At 37.5% G+C, this 19,991-nt stretch overlaps 1 protein-coding gene across 1 annotated transcript in view; it reads left to right on the top strand.

Moving 5' to 3' along the window:
- Positions 1-4,583: 4,583 nt before the first annotated feature.
- LOC111513812 (uncharacterized) overlaps positions 4,584-19,991 on the top strand; it is a 49,396-nt gene continuing 33,988 nt past the window's right edge. The window contains exons 1-4 of the mRNA XM_074181107.1: positions 4,584-4,946; positions 13,608-13,746; positions 17,963-18,262; positions 18,319-18,472. Of these exons, the coding sequence (XP_074037208.1) occupies positions 4,759-4,946; positions 13,608-13,746; positions 17,963-18,262; positions 18,319-18,472 (781 nt within the window). The 5' untranslated portion in view covers positions 4,584-4,758. The remainder of the gene's footprint in view (positions 4,947-13,607; positions 13,747-17,962; positions 18,263-18,318; positions 18,473-19,991) is intronic.

The raw sequence follows: 19,991 nt of genomic DNA, 5'->3' as shown, positions 1-19,991 counted from the left end.
TCAATTACTTTCGATCTAATGTGGTTGGAAAAAGACAAAGTTTGATCAAAATATACCAAGATCTTTAATTGAGTTACTACGTGACTGTGAAATTGTTTCTACTCGATAATTGTACTCGATGACTGACATTTTCCACACCACTTTACATTTGGATGCAATAACAGATAGTTTTTCAACTTCACACCAAGTCTGTATATTTTCTAACTGTCGTTGCAATGTATTACAATCTTCGATAGTTTCGACAGGTGAATATACTTTCAAATCATCTGCAAAAAATAACTCATTACAGTCGACATAATTACTAAGATCATAAATAAATAATAAGAATAGGAGTGGTCCGAGATTTGACCCCTGAGGTAACCCAGATGAAGGATTGTAATAAAAAAATCATTGGCGTTGAAGTAAGTAGGATTTAATGAAAAGTACTGCTGAATTATAGAAACCAAATTGGTGGAGTTTTTGTAAAAGGACCAAGTGATCAAGTCGATCAAATTCTTTAGCAAGACAGAAATAATGATCAAAATTCTCATTGTATCAATGTGTATCCCCGCCCTATAATGATGGTTGGAAAAAGTTATTCATTTCCTCTTATCATAGAAACTCAAAAAATGAGGGTGCTGTTACAAGAACCGGATAAGTAGGTCAAAGTTTTTCTATGCCTTCGAAAAACATGAATTAGCGATTTGGAATAGTGTGTTAATGACTTTTGAAAAAATTCAAGTGCTGCTTGCAAATATTGTAAACGTTATAAATAAATCAACTGACAAAAAGTTGATGTTTGGCTTTTTGCAATTATGTCAAAAACTATTTGACATTTCCCAGATTCATGAAGGGATTCAAAGAGTGGAAAGTTTTCCAAAAATAAAGTTAACCTTCCAGAAAATACGTCCTGAAACGGGTACTCTGGCATGCGCGAAACACGCCAATTTTGGGCCTTCAATGAAAAAATATTATTTAACTCATTAACTATCAAAATCAGGAAGAAAAAAAATCAGGCAGCTATTAGATAATTGAGTGAACAATAATCCGTGGGCCAAAACTTTTTATCGTGATTTCACAGTTGATTATGCATTAATTAGTTAACATTTTTTTCTACTCAAACAGAAACATTGCAAGTGCGATAATCGTTAAATAACAAATCTCAGATTTTTTTGGAGCTGTTTTTGAAAAGTTTCAGAAGAAATAAAATTGGTTTGTATTCAAATTTTCATAGGTAGAGATCAAAAGTAATTAACTTAATTACCATCATAATGCAAGGTAAAGATTCATGTTATATATTCCAGCTACGATACAACATTCATGTAGATGCATACATAAACATTAACATAGCTTGCAGAAAGTTTTAGTCATCTCCTGATGATGCTAACTTGGTTTATGAAACGCGCTTCGAGGTACAGAATTTTTGTTCTGGTGTGAAAAAAATGTTTCCAATAGATTCATTTCACATCAGAGGTTACAGAGCCGTTTTATCTACAGTGGAATGGCAATATCTTTCACTGTAGAGTCTAGCGGTCCTACTATCCTGGTTTGATCTGTATTTCACTGATGAAGAGTAATATTGCGATAGTGGTCTGTAGGTGATAACTTGACTGCTTCCTACAAGGTCCGTAGGTACTGTTCAGATGTTTGTCGAATAAAATTCAATGTTAGTCGTGGTATTAACCAGGGAAGTAGTCATGACCGGTAGGCATTTGTCTAATCCTACTGTGTGAAAGAAATGCTGAGATTCGTGAATATTTTTTTTCGTTAGCTTATATCGGTCGGTAGCCGGGCGGTTCGACGTGGGTGCTTTGTTCACTTAGTTAATTTTCACTTGCTATCGTCAAATCCGTGTTAGGAATCTCACGTTGAAAGGTAAGAACTTGTTAGTTCCTAGCTCGCACAAGTTTCGACTTCTGAGAGTTATCGTTCATTGGGTGCGATAGCTGGTTAACGGAAAAAACAAATCAGTCATCGCAGACTGATTTGATGTCTATTACTCATTATACTCAATTTGTTTTTATTATTGGTAGATTTATTTCAATGCGTGAAATTTCATAAAGTGACAAACAAATATTTGTGTTTTCTATGTATTAGGAATTTACCATTTATGAGGTCATCTGAGGTTAACTTCAAGTGGTGGTCTGATTTAGTATCGCAAGAGATTGATTTTGGTATGTTACGTGGGTCGCTGAAAATGTTCGTGTAAGAAAATGCAATTCATGGTGGAATAATTTTGAAATTTGGTTCATTAATGTATTAAAGGGGCAATCACACAAAATATCCTTGATATGTTTTTGTAAAAATCATTCGAAATTCTGCACAATTCATTTTCAGTTGTACTGTGTTGAGTGTTACTTTTCTAGAAAATAGAAATATAGTTCATGAAATAATAATGATACGACTGATATGAATATCTAACTTGTCAAAATATTCTTGATTGTTTATTGAAATCATTCATTTGTCGTTTCACGATTATCAAGTTCTACTTCGTAAAAAAGGAGAGTTTCTTCCATGAATGTAATGTGATTTCATTCGTTAAGTGTGGATTTGATACCGTTATTTTCCATCATATATATAAAAACAATTATCATTGGGCCTTGATCATCATTTGGGGATTTATCAGAAATTGAGTGTTTCGGATAGAGAATACAAGCGATCAGGTTCATTATTTCACTGAAATATATGCTATTTTGCAATGCGCAGTGACATCAATACTGATCTAGGAATGTAGTGAGGAACTGAGAAAGCTGACAAACAGAAATATATTGACTGGGTGCTAGAACTCTCAGATATAATGGGCAACTCCATATAAAGGCTCTGAATCAGGTACCAGACTGGAAATTGGTACACAGGAAACAAAGAGTACTGGGAGAATACAACTGGAGGCACACATAGGGAACGTCCAAAAAGGGAACCGAAGAACTACAACAACAAAGCAGGGATCAGCTCAGAACAATTGCAGGGCTCCTTACTGGATAGAGACCATTGAGAGGTTAGGTTAGGTTAGGTCCAACCCGCAAGGTTTTATTGTGGCTCACACCTATTTACACTTGACCAAATAAACCCAGCTTCTTAACGAAGCCGATTAGTTTGTATGGTGAGTGGTATTTCAGGTTAGATGGTAATAGTGAGTACGGCCCTACCGTACTCTAAAAAACTAATTCTTTCCCCAGCTGGCAGGCACACAGTATGTGATCTGCTGTTTCATCATTTCCCAAACAGAGGCGACACACACTGTCTTCCGATAGGCCGAGTCTCTGCATATGATGATTCAAATGACAGTGACCTGTAAGAAGGCCTGTTAGATATCATAGTTCATCCCTACTGTAGTCCAACAACTGTTTGGTATCAAGCTTCGAAGGGTGAATAAACGCTTCAGAGTAAGCCAATCCTGGAAGATTCTGCCAAAGTCCATAAATCTTCTTGCCATCCAGGTGTTCAAATTTTGTCTGGCAAAGCCTTAAACGATGCCAATGACAGGTTCCGGTCCAATGAAGCTGCTTGCAGCACCCTCCTTTGTAAGGGAGATGAAAAGAAAATGCAAAGTGCATGGCACCGGCCTCTTCTGAACATTATAACTGATAAACTTATGAAATCAACAAGTGTATACGATAAAGCCCGCCTGAAAGCAGTAACGATCAAGGAATCGGGTGCTTGGCTGAATGCTTTACCTGTTGCATCTCTTGGAACATTATTAGACGATGAATCTTTCAGAATAGCAGTTGGACTTAGGATGGGTCCATCTATTTCTGTTCCTCATACTTGTGTCTGCCGTAGTATAGTTGAAGAGAAAGATACACATGGTTTGAGTTGTAGGAGGAGTGCAGGGCGTACATCTCGACATCACCGAGTGAACGACATATTGAAAAGAGCTATGTTGTCAGCTGATGTTCCTGCAATTCTGGAACCCTTAGGTACCAGTCGAGATGATGGTAAACGACCAGATGGTATGTCTCTCGTACCATGGAAATATGGTAAACTTGTGGTCTGTACCTATCGACTGTACCTATTGCCAAACACGCACCAAACTAACTGACTGTTATAAGGAAACAAGTATAGCTGTCTAATAATAACACTGAAAAATACTTTCAATAACCTTAGAATTAGGCTTGACATTTCCCATACATGTAACTGTCAACGGGAAATGAAGATTTATGATTATTATTATTATTAACCTGAAAAATTAACCTCACTACGCCTCGCCTACAACTTACCTATTATGTAGCGAACGTGACCAGTGACGTACGAGACCTGGGGGTAGGCAGATTGGGATATCAGTGTAGTAACTTCTTGAAAATGACCTTTCAAGAGAAAATCCCCCCTAATGGTCCCTTTTCATTTCAAATGTAATTTTCATCTCTCGTTAGTTGTATCTGTGATCAAATTCGAAACGCAGACGTTTTTCGAGAACGCTCATTTGAATGAGGGGAAATTCGAAAATTTCTATTTATCTTGAATCAAATGAACATTTTCGACCACCCAGGTATTTGTATGAATATGGAATCTATTGCTGTTAAAGTACGACACTTGGATTTACAAAATAATTCCATTTTGAAAGATTGAGGTAATAAACAAATTTCTGAGATAAAACGCATTAACTGAGCACGTTACACTGTCACTGTAACTCATTGAATAGAAGTATGCATAACAATGTTCTTTAAGCTATTCTGTCAATATTTATTCAAAAATTCTTAATACTTTCATTCAAACCGAAAAAACCCTTAGCAACACAATTCCAAATTTTATCCAGTGTTTTTTTTTATTTTATTCTACATAATGAGAATTGCTATAATAGGAGCCGGGCCAGCAGGTCTGGATGCTTTGAGAGTCTGTTTGGCCAGTGGACATTCATGTGAGGTATTCGAGAAAGCTGGTAAAATCGGAGGCACATGGAACTATACGAAAAGAACAGGCAAAGATGAATTCGGATTGCCAATCCATTCCTCTATGTACGAAGGATTAAGGTGAGAGGTTTCATATTATTTTCATTAAAAACAAACTCTGAATGAACGAAGGTAAACGAAATATTCGTTGAATTATACTTCCGATAATGAAATTCAGTACCATAAAAAAATAAGTTTCAACCCAATAAACCATTTTATACACGAAATTCTACTTCAAAACATTCATTATGGTATTGAACCAAACATCATTCACAGGAATGCTGTATAAGAAAGAAATACTATTTTACTTACATCAAATAAAAACTAAATAGGAAATAGTATATTGTACAAGTTAGAAATATGTCATTTTCTCACGCATTGTACACTGAACTTTTTCTACGGTTGCGTTGTTTTCAAGTATTGAAAATTAAAATACATATATAATAATACTTGTATATCCCTAACCCATTTTTATATTTTATTTAAAATAGTAATTAACAGTTATATTTGGACAATTTTGTAAAGTAATTCCTGGTAGGTCGTAATGTTTCGGTAATTGAAATATTAGCTGCCGTCGAAGTTGAAGTTGATGGGGAAACGTACTGAGATTCCACATCATTATTGTGTTCAGGTTCTAATGGCGCTGGAGGCTGAATGGATTCTACTATACTTTTTGAAATTTTCATTTTGTTAGCTATGGAGTTGTCGATATAAGATTCAGCAACATTGCTGGATTTCCAACCCCCATGGCGCTTTAAAGTTAAAAGATCTGCCTCTGCATTAACTAAAATAGTCGCAGATGACCTTCGGAAATAGTGGCCAGTATATAATTCAGAGTTCGGTAATTGTAAAAATTTCGCTATTACTTTCACCATGGTGCTAAATTTATTCATCCCCACAGGCTGTTTCGTACATTTGATATTTTTATAATTTAAAAAAAACGTGTTTCACTTGCGCATGGTCGAAGCTTCACATATTTCTTTATAAATTTGGTAGAATTCCCCTGTGACTGTGAAATTTCTAGGAACCTTGGTTTTAGTATCGGATAATTCCATTAAAAGGGCCGAATTAAGATCTTCCATGTCATCAATTTTTAATATTCGAAGTTCATCACAACGGCATGCCCCTGTAAGCAATAGCTGAAGCAACAATTTGAAAATGTTCAATTCATACCTTTATAAGCAAATACTTTTCATCAGGTGCATCTTTAAAAAATTGTTCCATTTTTTCAGAATGTTTTTGACTGTTTTGGAGCATATTTTCCAGATATACGTTTTACAAATGGACGTAGTTTTACGTATTTTGATATATCAACACAGTTTTTAATAATTGAGGTACTCCTCAGCATCGAGTACTGAAACCATAATGTTGATGATTTCAATCTTCTTGACAACCCTTCAAAATAAACTAACAAGGTATTTTCCGAACAAGAATTTACCTTGCTTTCATTTTCCAGTCCATAAAGTTTCTATAAGCGATTTCATGTATTTCTATATTGCTTTCTGAACAATTCCTGGAGGTGTATTTTCCAACTCTAAATCTTCGTATTCCATTATATTCAATATATAATAAATCTGAACTGTTTATACTATAACAATCAACAATAAAACTATTTTCGTTGGGTAAGTTGACAGCAATAATTATGTAGTGCTTCGGTTTTGTTGTTATGGAAACGCCGACAATGGGCTACTTGAATATTCCACGCGAATCGTCGGCGTAACGTTATCAACATGGAGAACGTATCATATCAATCTGCCACGTAACAATTCATGACTTGGGTTATCGTGATAACAGTGAGAACTTATTTGTCACTGTAATGGCGGACACGTTTTGAACGTACGAAAGCGATGAGAGAAGTGGCAAATTGTATGGCATTCGTAGAAAAAAAGTGTTTTTGAATAATGTTTTTATAAAAGTAGTAGTTTCGAAAGTATTTTATCTTTCGTGTAGTTCAATAAATATATGAAAGTAGTTGTTTGGAGAGGGCTTTTTCTTCCAGTTCATGCCTGACAGTAACTTCTATGTATAATCTACAAATCTTTGTGGAGAGTTTATTCTGAAGTCGATTGCTTCCCTCCTTCCTTTGGAAGTTTCCCACATTCTTTGTATAAATATGCTGAAGTTGAGAGCCAAAACTTGTCTTACCCAAAAATTTATCTCCCCTAAAGAAGTACTCTTTTCCATTTGAAGTATCTTACGTAATGATTATCCCTATCCCCTTTTTCATACCTTTTATTATTGCTGATTCATTATAAAAGTGTTGAGTAGGTACACTTGTGGCTCTTCTATAGACCGGTTGCATAGTTTCCACATAGGCTGAAAAGTCCCAGGCCTAAGAAAAAAAAAACCGTTTTTATTTGTTCAAAATGGGCTTCATCCGTTAACGTAATGTACATCAAGAGTCGCTCTAACATTTCAATACCACTTTTGTACAACGATTTATATTTTGCCTCAAAATAAGCCTCAACCGCGGCAATGGAAGTAATCACGGGTCTGACCCCTCTGGATCTGTTCGTTAAGGAGGTTGCGTTAATGGCCATGTTACGATTGCACACGGCTGGTGTAAACCTAGAAGTAGGAATGGGTCAATTGAGGCTGGGCCTGTGGCGGGAAGCGCTTACTGCGCAACCTCTGCTGCAGGCAACAAGTGATGCAATTGAACCCAGGTTTGTGTTTAATAAACCCTACAAAATACAAATTAAGCAGAACACAGAGTCAGATGCTACAAATGCAATACGGATTTATACAGATGGCTCAAAAACCAAAGAAGGTTCAGGATGTGGAGTGTACTCCAGATCACTAAGCCTAAGGATCAAATGGGGAATGGGAAGAAATACCAGCGTGGTACAAACAGAACTGGCTGGTATCACAATCGCCACAAAAGAAATAACCAAGAAAAGAATTTCGGGCAAAAACATAACAATCTGCACTGATAGCAGACAAGCACTATTAGCCTTGAACAGACACCGTGTTACTTCAGGGCTAGCACTAGAGTGCCACCAAGATTTAGCCAAAGCCTCGGTAGATAATAACATTATCCTGAGGTGGATTAAAGGGCACGAAAGGAGTAAAGGTAATCGCATTGCCGACTCTTTAGCCAAGGAAGCGGCTGGACTAAGAATTTTAGGACCAAGTGGCACCCACGGCCTGATGACTTCGACAATTGCGGAACTAGTCAAATGTTACACCCATGCTCAATCTTTAAAGAGATGGGATGAAATCAAAGGATGTAATCTTGCCAGGATCACCTTGGGCGACCCTGGGAAGCTGGCGCCGAAGAAATATCTGGCGATGACCAGGAAAAATCTACGCCTTACAGTAGGATTTCTGACTGGCCACTGTCAGCTAAGGAAACACCTACATAATATGGGGCTAGTGGACACACCTCTATGCAGGATGTGTGAACAGGAAGATGAGACTGTCAGGCATGTCCTGTGTGAGTGCCCGGAGTTATCATCAATAAGAGAGTGTGTGTTCGGCGAGTCTTGGCCTACACCTGCCGATATAAAGGAGATGTCTCCCAGCGACCTGTCCACCTTCCTGGAAAGGACAGGATGGACGACGACCTAGGAGGACAACTCCTTGGGAGGATGTACAATGGGTCACATGTGGCCTAAGTGCGTGGGCTTACACTCACCCTCCCTACTCTACAGATACAGAAGCCTCAATTTTAGCGATAATATCTTCATTAGAGCGAAATTCCTTAGCGATGAGCATTTTTTCGAGGTCTACGAACAGACATTAGTCGCTGGGAGCCAAATCTGGTAAATATCTGTAGCGATTCGAAGCCCATTTCATGTAATCTCACCATCGTTTTCATTGATTTGTGACACTGTGCCATTGTCTTGATAAAGCAGCACTTTGTTTTTCTTCAAAAAGAATCGTTTCAAATGCTTCAATAACGCTATATGATATTCTCTGTTGATGGTATTTTCCTTCTCAGGATGGTTGATGAATATTACACCAAGCACATCCCAAATAGCGAGGTCATAACCTTTCCAGACGATTGTTGGTCTTTCGGGCGAGGTTCATTAGCTGTTCTCCACTCAGATGACGATCGTTTTGATTCGGTTTGGATCCATGTTTCATCCATTGTCACATATCGACGTGAAATTTCGATTTTTTATGTTTAAACATGGCTAAACACTGCTTAGAATCATCAAGACGTTCTTGTGTTTAGTCAACAGTAAGCTCGTGCGACACCCACTTTGAACAGAGCTTTCTCATAGTAAAATGCTCACGCAATATAAAACCAACACGTTCTTCTACTATCTCTACAATGTCAGCTGATTCAGACAATTTTACTTTTCGATGATTCAAAACGATTTTGTGTTTTCTGGCGTTACTGCCTCATTTGGACGTCCACTGCGTTCTGCATCATCGGTGGCTCTACGACAACGTTTGAAGTCAGCAAACCAACGTTTCATTGTTGTTTCTAATGAGGCGGAGCCCTTATTAGACTAGCGCCATCCATGTATTAGGCCCAAGACTTTTCAGCCCATGTAGCATTCTGTAACCGATCTTGAATGCTATACTCGACAGGAGAAAGGGTTTAACGTTCATTTTTGCTATTTTTGTATCAACGTCTGATCCACCCATGTCTTCAAAGTCCACCGAAAATGCTGCAGCATGAGTTCATTGCATTCCCGTTCTCCAATCTTTTTCATGACACCCTCGTGCCTGGTGCCTCATATTGGCATAGAACATAGCAATGTGAGGCTGCCTCTGTTCCTTTGTAGCTCTACAAGCAATCTACATTCATTACAAGATGCTACTATTTTTGACAATGAGAAAGTAGTGGACTTTGTAGTCTCTATACAAGAGAGTCGATCTGTTTAGAGATTTCCAAATAATAATCAGAATGTGTCTTTTTCATGGATCTTTGACCAAAAGAAAGCAATGATCAAAGTATTTTTCGCTATTGAACCTAACTAGATTTGCCGTTAGTGAACAAAGTAAACAGAATTCTGTTACATGGTTGGAACACATTAAGAAGAGGGATCACATGAAAACGATAAAAAGTGGCATAACATTCCTATGGCTGTGCAAGGGTAAAACATTGCATTTTTTTAACGATAGAAGAACACCAAACCGTTATTTTACCACCTCGGCACGTGTTTCGATCACCAAGTGATCATCTTCAAGAGGAAGATTAAACTTAAACTTAGTTTTAGTTTAACACCTCGGCACATGTTTCGATCACTTGGTGATCGCCATGCCAAGATAATTTCGTTTCTCAATATTCGTTTCTCAATATTTGTTGATGTGGTACTCCCTTTCCGAAAGTGGGAATGATTGAACTCAATTTGAAAACGAGAATTATAGCACAAAACCTTAAAATGTCGATACTTTTCCATTTTTCAACAAAAACTTTGTTATTTAGCAATACCAAATAGACAACCTATTATCTGAGAAAGATTTAAGGTTAATTGGTATTCATAAATATCAATTCCTGAAATATTCTCAGCTGAATGCATCACTATAATATGAGAACAAAATATCAATTCTCAAATTGAATCAATTTTATTACCTTAATAACAAGAAATTTTGACAAGAACCTCTGTTAAAAAATACAGTCAATAAAGACACAATGTTCTAATATATGAACAGAGTACGTGGATGAATAACTTCCTATTTCTCAACATATGAATTTCATTGTTAAAATTTGTTCCTTGACATGAGACTGCAGAGCTGGCACCTAAGCCACCCGACTCACTTCACGCGGTTGGATGCATATACGTCACATAGTTTTTTGCTATATACCTGACACAAAAAGTTTCTATGACACTTCAATGCTGTATTTCTTCTGATCGAATGAATTGGTTAACGAAATCAAGGGAGCAGTAGATAAGTTATTTTCAGGGAGGCACCATCGATAAGAATGCAGTAGTTTTTAGGTCAAAAGTTGTCCTTCCTATAAACTAACTTCCCTTGTGTTGAGAATGTTGCTAAAAGTATTTCAATGGTTACTTTGCCTAACTATACTTACTATACTTATATGTTTCGATAAGCGGGGCGGTTTCGTTTTCGTGACACAGAATACTTTAATTGGCGTGACCTATCAAAAAAGTTATTGAGGAAATTTACTATTATTGAAACAAACAAGTAATATCAATGTTGTTTTCGTAACAGTATTTGGGAATCTCATGATTTTTTGAGGTTGAATGACACAATGATTCAAAATAATTATCTTGTTATTTATTTATTAATTTTAATGAACTTCACAGATAATTTGTCTATAACTTGATGAAATACAGAATAATGCCTTCAGAATGTCTCTTTGAAATTGAAGGGTTATAGTTGGCATACTTGTTGGAAAATGAATCCAGATTCTTGACTACCATCAATTAGGTTATGTCGCATCTTGCGAAAATGTCTCTAAAAGGTTATCTTCTCTCTGGACACCTCTCGTGATACAAATTGCTTCTTCTACATTTATCCTGATTTGTATAAAACAGACAATCATATCCCATTTTTATGCACTTCATTGCGAATGTGTTTGAAAATTGAACAAAAACCACAAATTGAAAAGCGACTTTTCTGCTTAAATAAAAATTTTACAGCTACCAGTAAAAATTTGCATTCTGTTTCATCGCCGCATCGTCCAAAGCTTACTTAATCAAAATGTTCGTTTCAAAGTATGCGTTCAAAGTTCTGCATTTCAAAGATGACAGGGTGTCTCATCAAAAAAATGTTCTTTCATTAATAAATATTGATATCTCATTCGAAAAAATAAGTTATTAACATCATTGAATTCATCGTAAAAAATTGTTTTGGAATTATTTTCATAGAAATAGGAATTTTTTGACAGAAAAAAAGTAGTAACGACTACATCCATCAATTTACTACTCATTTACACCAGGGGCTGCCCTCAAGGTGGGGTACTATCTCCCCATCTGTGGTCGCTCCTGGTGGATAGTCTGCTTGATGTCCTCGACAGAAGAAGAAGAGTTGATCTGCAAGCTTCTGCAGATGATCTTGTCATCCTGACAAGGTCCACGTCGGGAAGGGTAGCTTGTAATATCCTCCAAAGCGCGTTGGACGGTGTTCACAGTTGGTGCCTGAGGGAGCAGATGTCTGTCAACCCCAGCAAAACTGTATTAATCTCCTTCATCAAGAGAAGAAGATTGGACGATCTAACGCCACTTTCCCACAATGGTGTGGTCATTCCATTTGGAACGGAGGTGAAATATTTTGGCATTGTCCTTGATAAGAGACTCACCTGGAACGCTCATTTGAAAAAAGTTTTACACAAAGCCAGGCTGTCTCTATGGACATGTCGAAGGATTTGTGGTGAAACTTGGGGTTTAGGTCCCAAACAAATCCATTGGATTTATGTGATGATTGTCAGACAAATGATCACTAATGGTGCAATTGCTTAGTGGCCGAAGGCTTCAAAGAAAACGGCCCAAGCGAAGCTCTCTGGCTTACAGAGACTGGCTTGCCTGGCTATCAGTGATGCCATCAGTACCATACCATCAGCGGCCATGTAGATCCTTCTAGATATACCTCCTCTCCACATTTTTCTGGAGGCCAGATGGACTACATACAAACTTGTGCACATTGCCAATTGCACAAATGAATTCAATGCTGAGTGCAACTGACTGTTGGTTGACATTGGAAGTCACAGAATTCTGGAAATGACCTCTGACTTCATGCCTCCAACTGTCAACTACGAACTGCCTTATAAAGTACTATTTCTGAGTAGAGAGCACTGGAACCTCCGGGAGAAGAAAATATTGAGAGCAGATAGTTGTTGGTTCACAGATGGATCAAAAACACCTTCCGGTTCTAGTGCAGGTGTTTCCAGTTGCAAATCCAGGACAGAGTTATCTACCTGCCGAGGAACTTATGCGATTGTATTTCAAGGGGAAATTTACGCAAGTCAAAAAATATTCTCGGACAGTCAAGCGACGTCGGAAGCTCTTGGCTCCTACCGAGCAACGTCTAAATTGGTAGCAAACTGCCAAAAACAACTCTCCTCGATAGGAAGACTTAACAGATTGTCTCTGATCTGGATTCCTGGCCATACTGGCCTGGAAGGCAATGAAACTGCTGACTCTCTTGCAAAGGAGAGTGCTGCAAGCGGCTTCTTTGGACCAGAACCTGTCATTGGCATCGCTTTGGGCTTTGTCAAACAAAGATTGAACACCTGGATGGCAAGAAGATTTATGGACTTCTGGCAGAATCTTCCAGGATTGGCTCACTCCAAGGCGTTTATTCACCCTGCTAAGCTTGATTCCAAACAGTTGTTGCACTACAGTTGGGATGAAATATGATGTCTAACAGGCCTTCTTACAGGTCACTGTCATTTGAATCATCACATGTAGAGACTTGGACTGTCGGAAGACAGTGTGTGTCGCCTCTGACTGGAAAATGATGGAACAGCAGAGCATATACTTTGTGCCTGCCCCGCTGGGGACCGAATCAGGTTCTTTGAGTTCGGCAGATACATTCTCTCACCAACTGACCTGAAAGACCACTCACCATACAAACTAATCGGCTTCGTTAAGAAGCTGGGTTTATTTGGCCGAGTGTAAGTAGGTGTGAACTACAATAAACCCTTATGGGTTGCGGTGGAGGATCGAATAGACCAACTCACTTTAGACCTATCTACCTATTATTGGAAACTTTAGGTTAACATCCTCAATTTCAACTATCGATTTCATCAGATATTTCAATAAAACACGTGTTTATCCCGAGAACAGATTTTTGCTGTAACCAAATAAAATATTTTTGCAGGACAAATTTACCCAAAGAACTGATGGAATTCGCAGGTTTCCCATACAAAGAACCTGATCACTCCTTTATATCACATGAAGATGTATTTAAGTATATATCGGACTACGCTGAAGCCTTCAATTTACTGCCATTCATCAAGGTAAGTTGAAAACTAGGTAAATATGAGATGTCGGAGGTACACAAGTACATTTACGTCTGACTCTCATTTAATGCACTATTTCCTCAGTTTTTACACGAAAAATTTTGAATCAGTTTGTGAAAGCTTCATTCATATAGAAATAAATGGAAATTTGGATATTTTATATATTAGTATGAAAATTGAAAGGGGTATATGTTTTAAAAATATAATTTTTTGTGAAAAATGGTTTGGTTTTCTATTTATTCATCCTTATACAGACATTTTGGGAAACTCCCATTTTTTTCATAAAGATGGGGAGGTTGAAAGCCAAATCTCCCCTTTCACAATATGAAAATGTTATCATATGGTAGCATAAATAAAAAATCAAGAGAATTCTTAGAAGACATTGTTCAAGAACATGATGGTGAACTTTTTTTTTCGAATTCATTTTTTGTATTTATTCAAATCGCTCATCCATACAGTTTATTGAGGTGTCCAGAATGGCGATATGAAATGTTACCCGAGATTTCTCTTCAGCATCTGCCTTGTCTTTTCTTTCCAATCGCTTCAGCTGTTTCAATGAGGCTGAAATACTAAGATTATTTACAATTTTATCATCTACCAACATCTTCATTTCGATAATTTCCAAAAAGTTTTGCAGATCTATTTAGGAGCAGAGAATAGATCAAATCCCCTTTTCACAAGTTAGGTACATTTTATACCACATCAAAGAAATGCAACAAACGAGAAGGTTTCGATTTATTTGGCAAATCCTTCAGCTTCGACTCATCAATGTGGTATTTTAACAATATCCATGCTGTTGTATCAACACTTGTTTCAACATAGAGAGCAATATAGTAATTATTTTGAGAAAGAAAGTTTTTGGCTTTCTACTACTCCATCTGATACAAAAAAAGGAATGAGAGAATCTTTCAAAGAAAGGAAGGAAGTAATCAATTTGAAACTCTATACATGAATGTGTAGATCATGCAAAGAAGTAACTTTCAGACACAAACTGAAAGAAAGTCCTCCTGAAACAGCTACTTTCATATAAACATTGAATTACACGAAAGAAAATAATTCTTTCGAAACAAATACTTCTATATGAACACTGAATTATACAGAAGATACTTTTCTCTACTCAGTTTGTATTTCAAACATTTATTGTGGAATAAGAATCAGATATCATTCACATGAGTTCTACTTTGAATGAATGGTAATAAATTGTACTCACATGGAACACTGTCACCCTTACTGGTATACACCGATGATTCGCCTTAAGACACTTGCCCTAAGGCTCTTCAGTACCAAATTGGATAACATTATAGAAAATACGTGACATTCAAAATCGTAATTCATGAATGAAGTGTGTGTATTTTGAAATGACGATTGTGATGAGGCACATCTCTGTATCTGTATCTGTAGAGTAGGGAGGGTGAGTATAGGCCCACAGCACTTAGGCCACATGTGACCCATTGTATATCCTCCCGAGGAGTTGTCCTCCTAGGTCATCGTCCATCTTGTCCTTTCCAGGAAGGTGGACAGGTCACTGGCAGACATCTTTATATCAGCAGGTATAGGTCAGGAGTCACCGAACACACTCTCTTATTGACGATAACTCCGAACACTCGCATAGGATATGGCTGATAGTTTCATCTTCATCTTCCATAAGCCCTATTTTATGGAGGTGTTTTCTTAGTTGACAGTGGCCAGTTAGATATCCTACTGTTAAGCGTAGATTTTTCCTGGTCATCGCCAAATAGTTCTTCGGCGCAAGTTCCCCAGGGTCGCCCAAGGTGATCCTGACAAGATTGCATCCTTTGATTCTATTCCATTTCTTTAGGAATTGAGCATGGGTATGACGTTTGGCTAGTTCCGCAATTGTCGAAGTCATCAGGCCGTAGGTACCACTGGATCCTAAAATTCTTAGTCCAGCCGCTTCCTTGGCTTAGGAGTCGGCAATGCGATTACCTTTACTCCTGTCGTGCCCTTTAACCCACCTCAGGTTGATGTTATTATCTACCGAAGTTTTAGCTAAATCTTGGTGGCACTCTAGTACTAGCCCTAAGGTAACACGTTGTCTGCTCAAGGCTACTAAGGCTTTTCTGCTATCAGCGCAAATTGTTGTTTTTGCCAGAAATTAATTTCCTGGTTATTTCTTTTGTGGCAACTGAGACACCAGCCTGTTCTGTTTGAACCACGCTGGTATTTTTCCCATTCCCACACTCCACATTCTGATCCTTCTTTGGTTTTTGAGCTGTCTGTATATACGGAGATTGCATTTGTGTTCTGTTCGATTTGTATTTTGTAGGGTTTATCAAATACAAACCTGGGTTCAATTGTATCACTGGTTGCCTGCAGCAGAGGTTGCGCAGTAAGCGCTTATCGCCATAAGCTTATCCTCAATTGACCCATCCCAACTTCAAAATTTACAACTGCAGTGCGCAATTGTAACATGGCCATTAATGCAACCTCCTTAAGGTACAGGTCCAGAGGGGTCAGACCAGTAATTAATTCCATTGCCGCGAATGGTGTTGTTCTCATGGCTCCTGTGATGTTTGAACAAGCCAATAGCTGTATTTGATATAATTTTTGGACGGCCGTTGCTTGTAGAGCTTTCGGTCTCCATGCAATGGCTCCATGCAATGGCCCCGGTTGGTCACCCCGGTGAAAGACCCCATGCGCTTTCCATTTTCCTCCGACATTGCTCATAAGCCGCATATGCTCTTTTTACTCTACTCAGTAGGTGAGAGTTCCATGTTAGCTTCCTATCAAGGATAGTACCAAAGTATTTCACCTCTTTAGAGAAGTTCAGTTCGCTTTTGAAGATTTCGAGAGGTTTCAAGCCCAATAAACTTCTTTTCCTGGTGAAAAGGAACATCTCAGTCTTCTTGGGATTGATCGACAGTGAGTGTTCTTTACACCATGTTTCTATTAATTTGAGCCTATCCTGCGCTCTATCTCACAGTGTGTTCACAGATTTGCCGGTCTGCAAGATAACCATGTCATCTGCATATGCAATTGTGTAGAATCCATTATTGTTGAGGTGGTTAATTAGGGTATCCAGAACTATATATTATGGAATCGGCCGATACTTGATGAAAATCCATAACTAACGTATTCCAAAAACACTTTATTGTGAGATTTTCACTAAATTGTTTTACAAAAACGCAACACGTGTTTCGCCATACAATGGCTTCATCTGGCGTGTCTTTCAACACGCCAGATGAAGCCATTGTATGGCGAAACACGTGTTGCGTTTTTGTAAAACAATTTAGTGAAAATCTCACAATAAAGTGTTTTTGGAATACGTTATCCAGAACTATGTTCCAGAGAAGTGGTGATAAGACCCCTCCCTGTGGACATCCCCTCATGACCAGTCCTCTCACTGTGATGTCTTATTGCTATACTAGAGAGCATCTTGAGTATCCATTTTCCTGCTACCAGAGGTACAATCCTGGAGTGTAGTTGCTGTTCAATTGTTGGAAAGGTTGTTTTATCAAACGCTCCCTCGATATCTATGAATATACCCAGGGTAGATTCTTTGTTGTCCAATGATCTTTCGATTCTGCCAACCACATGGTGAATGGCCGAATCAGTAGACTTTCCCGGCGTATGATTTGGTCGAAGTGGGCTGTGAACTAGTACTTCATCTCTTATGTACCGCTCACATAGCCTCTCCATAGTTTTTAAAAAGAACGATGTGAGACTTCCTAGTTTGGGTATAAATACTACTCGTACTTCTCTTCACTTCTGGGAATATTCCCCAGAGCTAGAGAGGCTCTGAATATTCCAACCAGGTGCGGCATAAGAATATCCAATCCACATTGTGATGAGGCACAAGGCAGAGGTTTAAATCGGGCGAGATAATTCGCTTGATGCAGAAAATGAAAAAAAATGTTGCGCGTACACAGACCTACTAAGTTCAAATTCGCAGAAATCATGATTACATTTCAAAAAATTCACATTTTTCACCAAGTCGCTTCTAATCTTTCACATAACTGTAGTCACTCCTACCTCCAATCTTCTGATACCAATCTTTCATGTTTTTGATTACTTTCAGCTGAAATTGAGTTCCTATTTCCACAACTTCCTGAACGTTTTAAAGGTTTGATATCGATACTTTATGGAAAGAATATTTTCAAAATGCCTGGCAAAAATATGACCAATATGACCATAAAAATCTGAGTCAGAGCTTCACAGCAGTTTATTCATCAAGATTTCCTTTTTTTTTCAGTTTTATCATAACGTAGAACGAATTGTCCCTCTTCCTTATGAAAAATGGAACATAAAAATAAGAAACCTAAAAAGTCAAGAAGAACTATATAGAGAATTTGACGCAGTAGTAGTATGTGTAGGAACCTTTTCAGTTCCTTCCATCCCAAAATTGAAAGGTCTCGATACATTCCAGGGCTCAGTAATTCATAGTCACATCTACAGAAATACTGATCCGTTTATACACAAGAAGGTTTTGATCATTGGTTCCGGACCATCCGGAGTAGATATTGGCAAGCGTATAGCCGCAGTAGCTGATAAAGTAGACTCACCAATTCAATTTTTGCCTGAAGTTTGTTGATTTCTGTTTGTTTTCAGGCAATTTTATCTCACAGAAGTAAGCAGGAATCAGTACTGAAAAAGCTTTCTGAGAATTTGAAAATCAAACCAGAAATTGAGGAATTTCGAAATAATAGTGTGATATTCAAGGACGGTTCAGAAGAAGAATTAGATGCTGTTGTATTATGTACAGGTGAATAAATACTATCAACATTTCATTACTGAAACACTAAAAATTTTGGTAAATATAGTAAGGAAGCATTTACGCATTGAAACGCTTATTGGTTTCATTCAAGAAAACAAAACACTAATAATGTAATAGAATGTGTGCAAAAACAGTCCGATTTACTAGCTCTACGTAATCAAGTGACTGGCTGAGTAATTGATTTCTTTTGTAGAAGTCCGATTTCTGTTACAAAAGGTCAGAGATTCTCCATTATGGTATAGTGGAATGATTAGGAGGACATGATTGATGTACAAGACAGAATTGTACTTGCCAAATTTCAACAATGCCTCTTGATCAAACGTTTCGATTCCAGATAACCCATCCTCAAGCTGTCAATTTTTTACTTTGTATAACCTCACAGGAAGGTCGTTCACAATTCGAACTGACAATTTTTCTTTTCAATTTTCGTAATGTCGAACACTAGATATATTGAATTATTTTTCAATTATCAGTTTTGTGAAATTCAGCTCACAACAACAAAAGCTTACTTATTTGAGTCCAAAAAAAGATGTGTAGATCATGCAAAGAAGTAACTTTCAGGCATAAACTGGAAGAAAAAGCCCTTCCGAAACAGCTATTTTCAAATAAACATTGAATCACATGAAAGAAAAAATATGTTTGGTACAACTACTTTATTATAAAAAAAAGACTTCTCCTATTCAGAACTTCAAATATTCATTATGAAACTGAAACAGATATCATTCACAGGATTGCTACAGAATATAGTAAATAATGAAAGAGGTGAAATTTCACTTACATGGAATGAAAGTGGAATGTAATGCCCTCAATGGAGGGCATTGATGTTCCGGAATGAGACATGTGTCTTATTGCCTCTTCCCCACCAATCTGTTTCTTCATTGGAAAGAACAAAGTAGTCGTTCGATTGATGACCTATTTATTTTGTGGAAATTTATAATGAAATATAGAATAAACAAAATAACTTTCATCTAATTTTTACTAATTTATTATTTGTTACGACCGGTTTCGATTTATTAGACCGATACACCGATTCATATTGAATATACAGGGTGTGACTAAATAAGTGTAAAACATTCAAAGAGGTGATTCGTCATCGAAAGAAAGATAAGATCTTTCATATAAAGAAATTTCATTGGAGCATCCCTTGTTAAGATACAGCCCCTTAAAGGGGGTACATAAAATTTGTATAACAATTTTTTTCACAAGCACTGAAAAAGTTACAATATTGAAATTAACCTGACGTTTTGTACTACCAAAAAGACACTTAGTCAGAAATTTATTTGGTTTACCCCATGGTTGTAAAGGGTGGAGAACGTAACCCCTAAAATTTATTTCCAATGTAACTTTTTGTCTTATTATTTGTTTACCATTTAAAAATTTATAGCCTGTTTCATTCTAAACAAAAAATGTCTCTTGGGTTTTTTACCCAAAATAATTGCAGTAATTGAGAAACCTACAACCCCTGCCCAAACATCAGTAGCGTAGCTACTGAAGGGCTACGCGGGGC

Source organism: Leptinotarsa decemlineata, unplaced genomic scaffold (assembly GCF_025532065.1).
Source record: "Leptinotarsa decemlineata unplaced genomic scaffold, Ldec_3_MD MMD2_tig00026307_RagTag_RagTag, whole genome shotgun sequence".
Lineage (NCBI taxonomy): Eukaryota > Metazoa > Arthropoda > Insecta > Coleoptera > Chrysomelidae > Leptinotarsa > Leptinotarsa decemlineata.
Note: the sequence above shows the minus strand (reverse complement) of the source record. Positions and strands in the feature narration are given on the sequence as shown.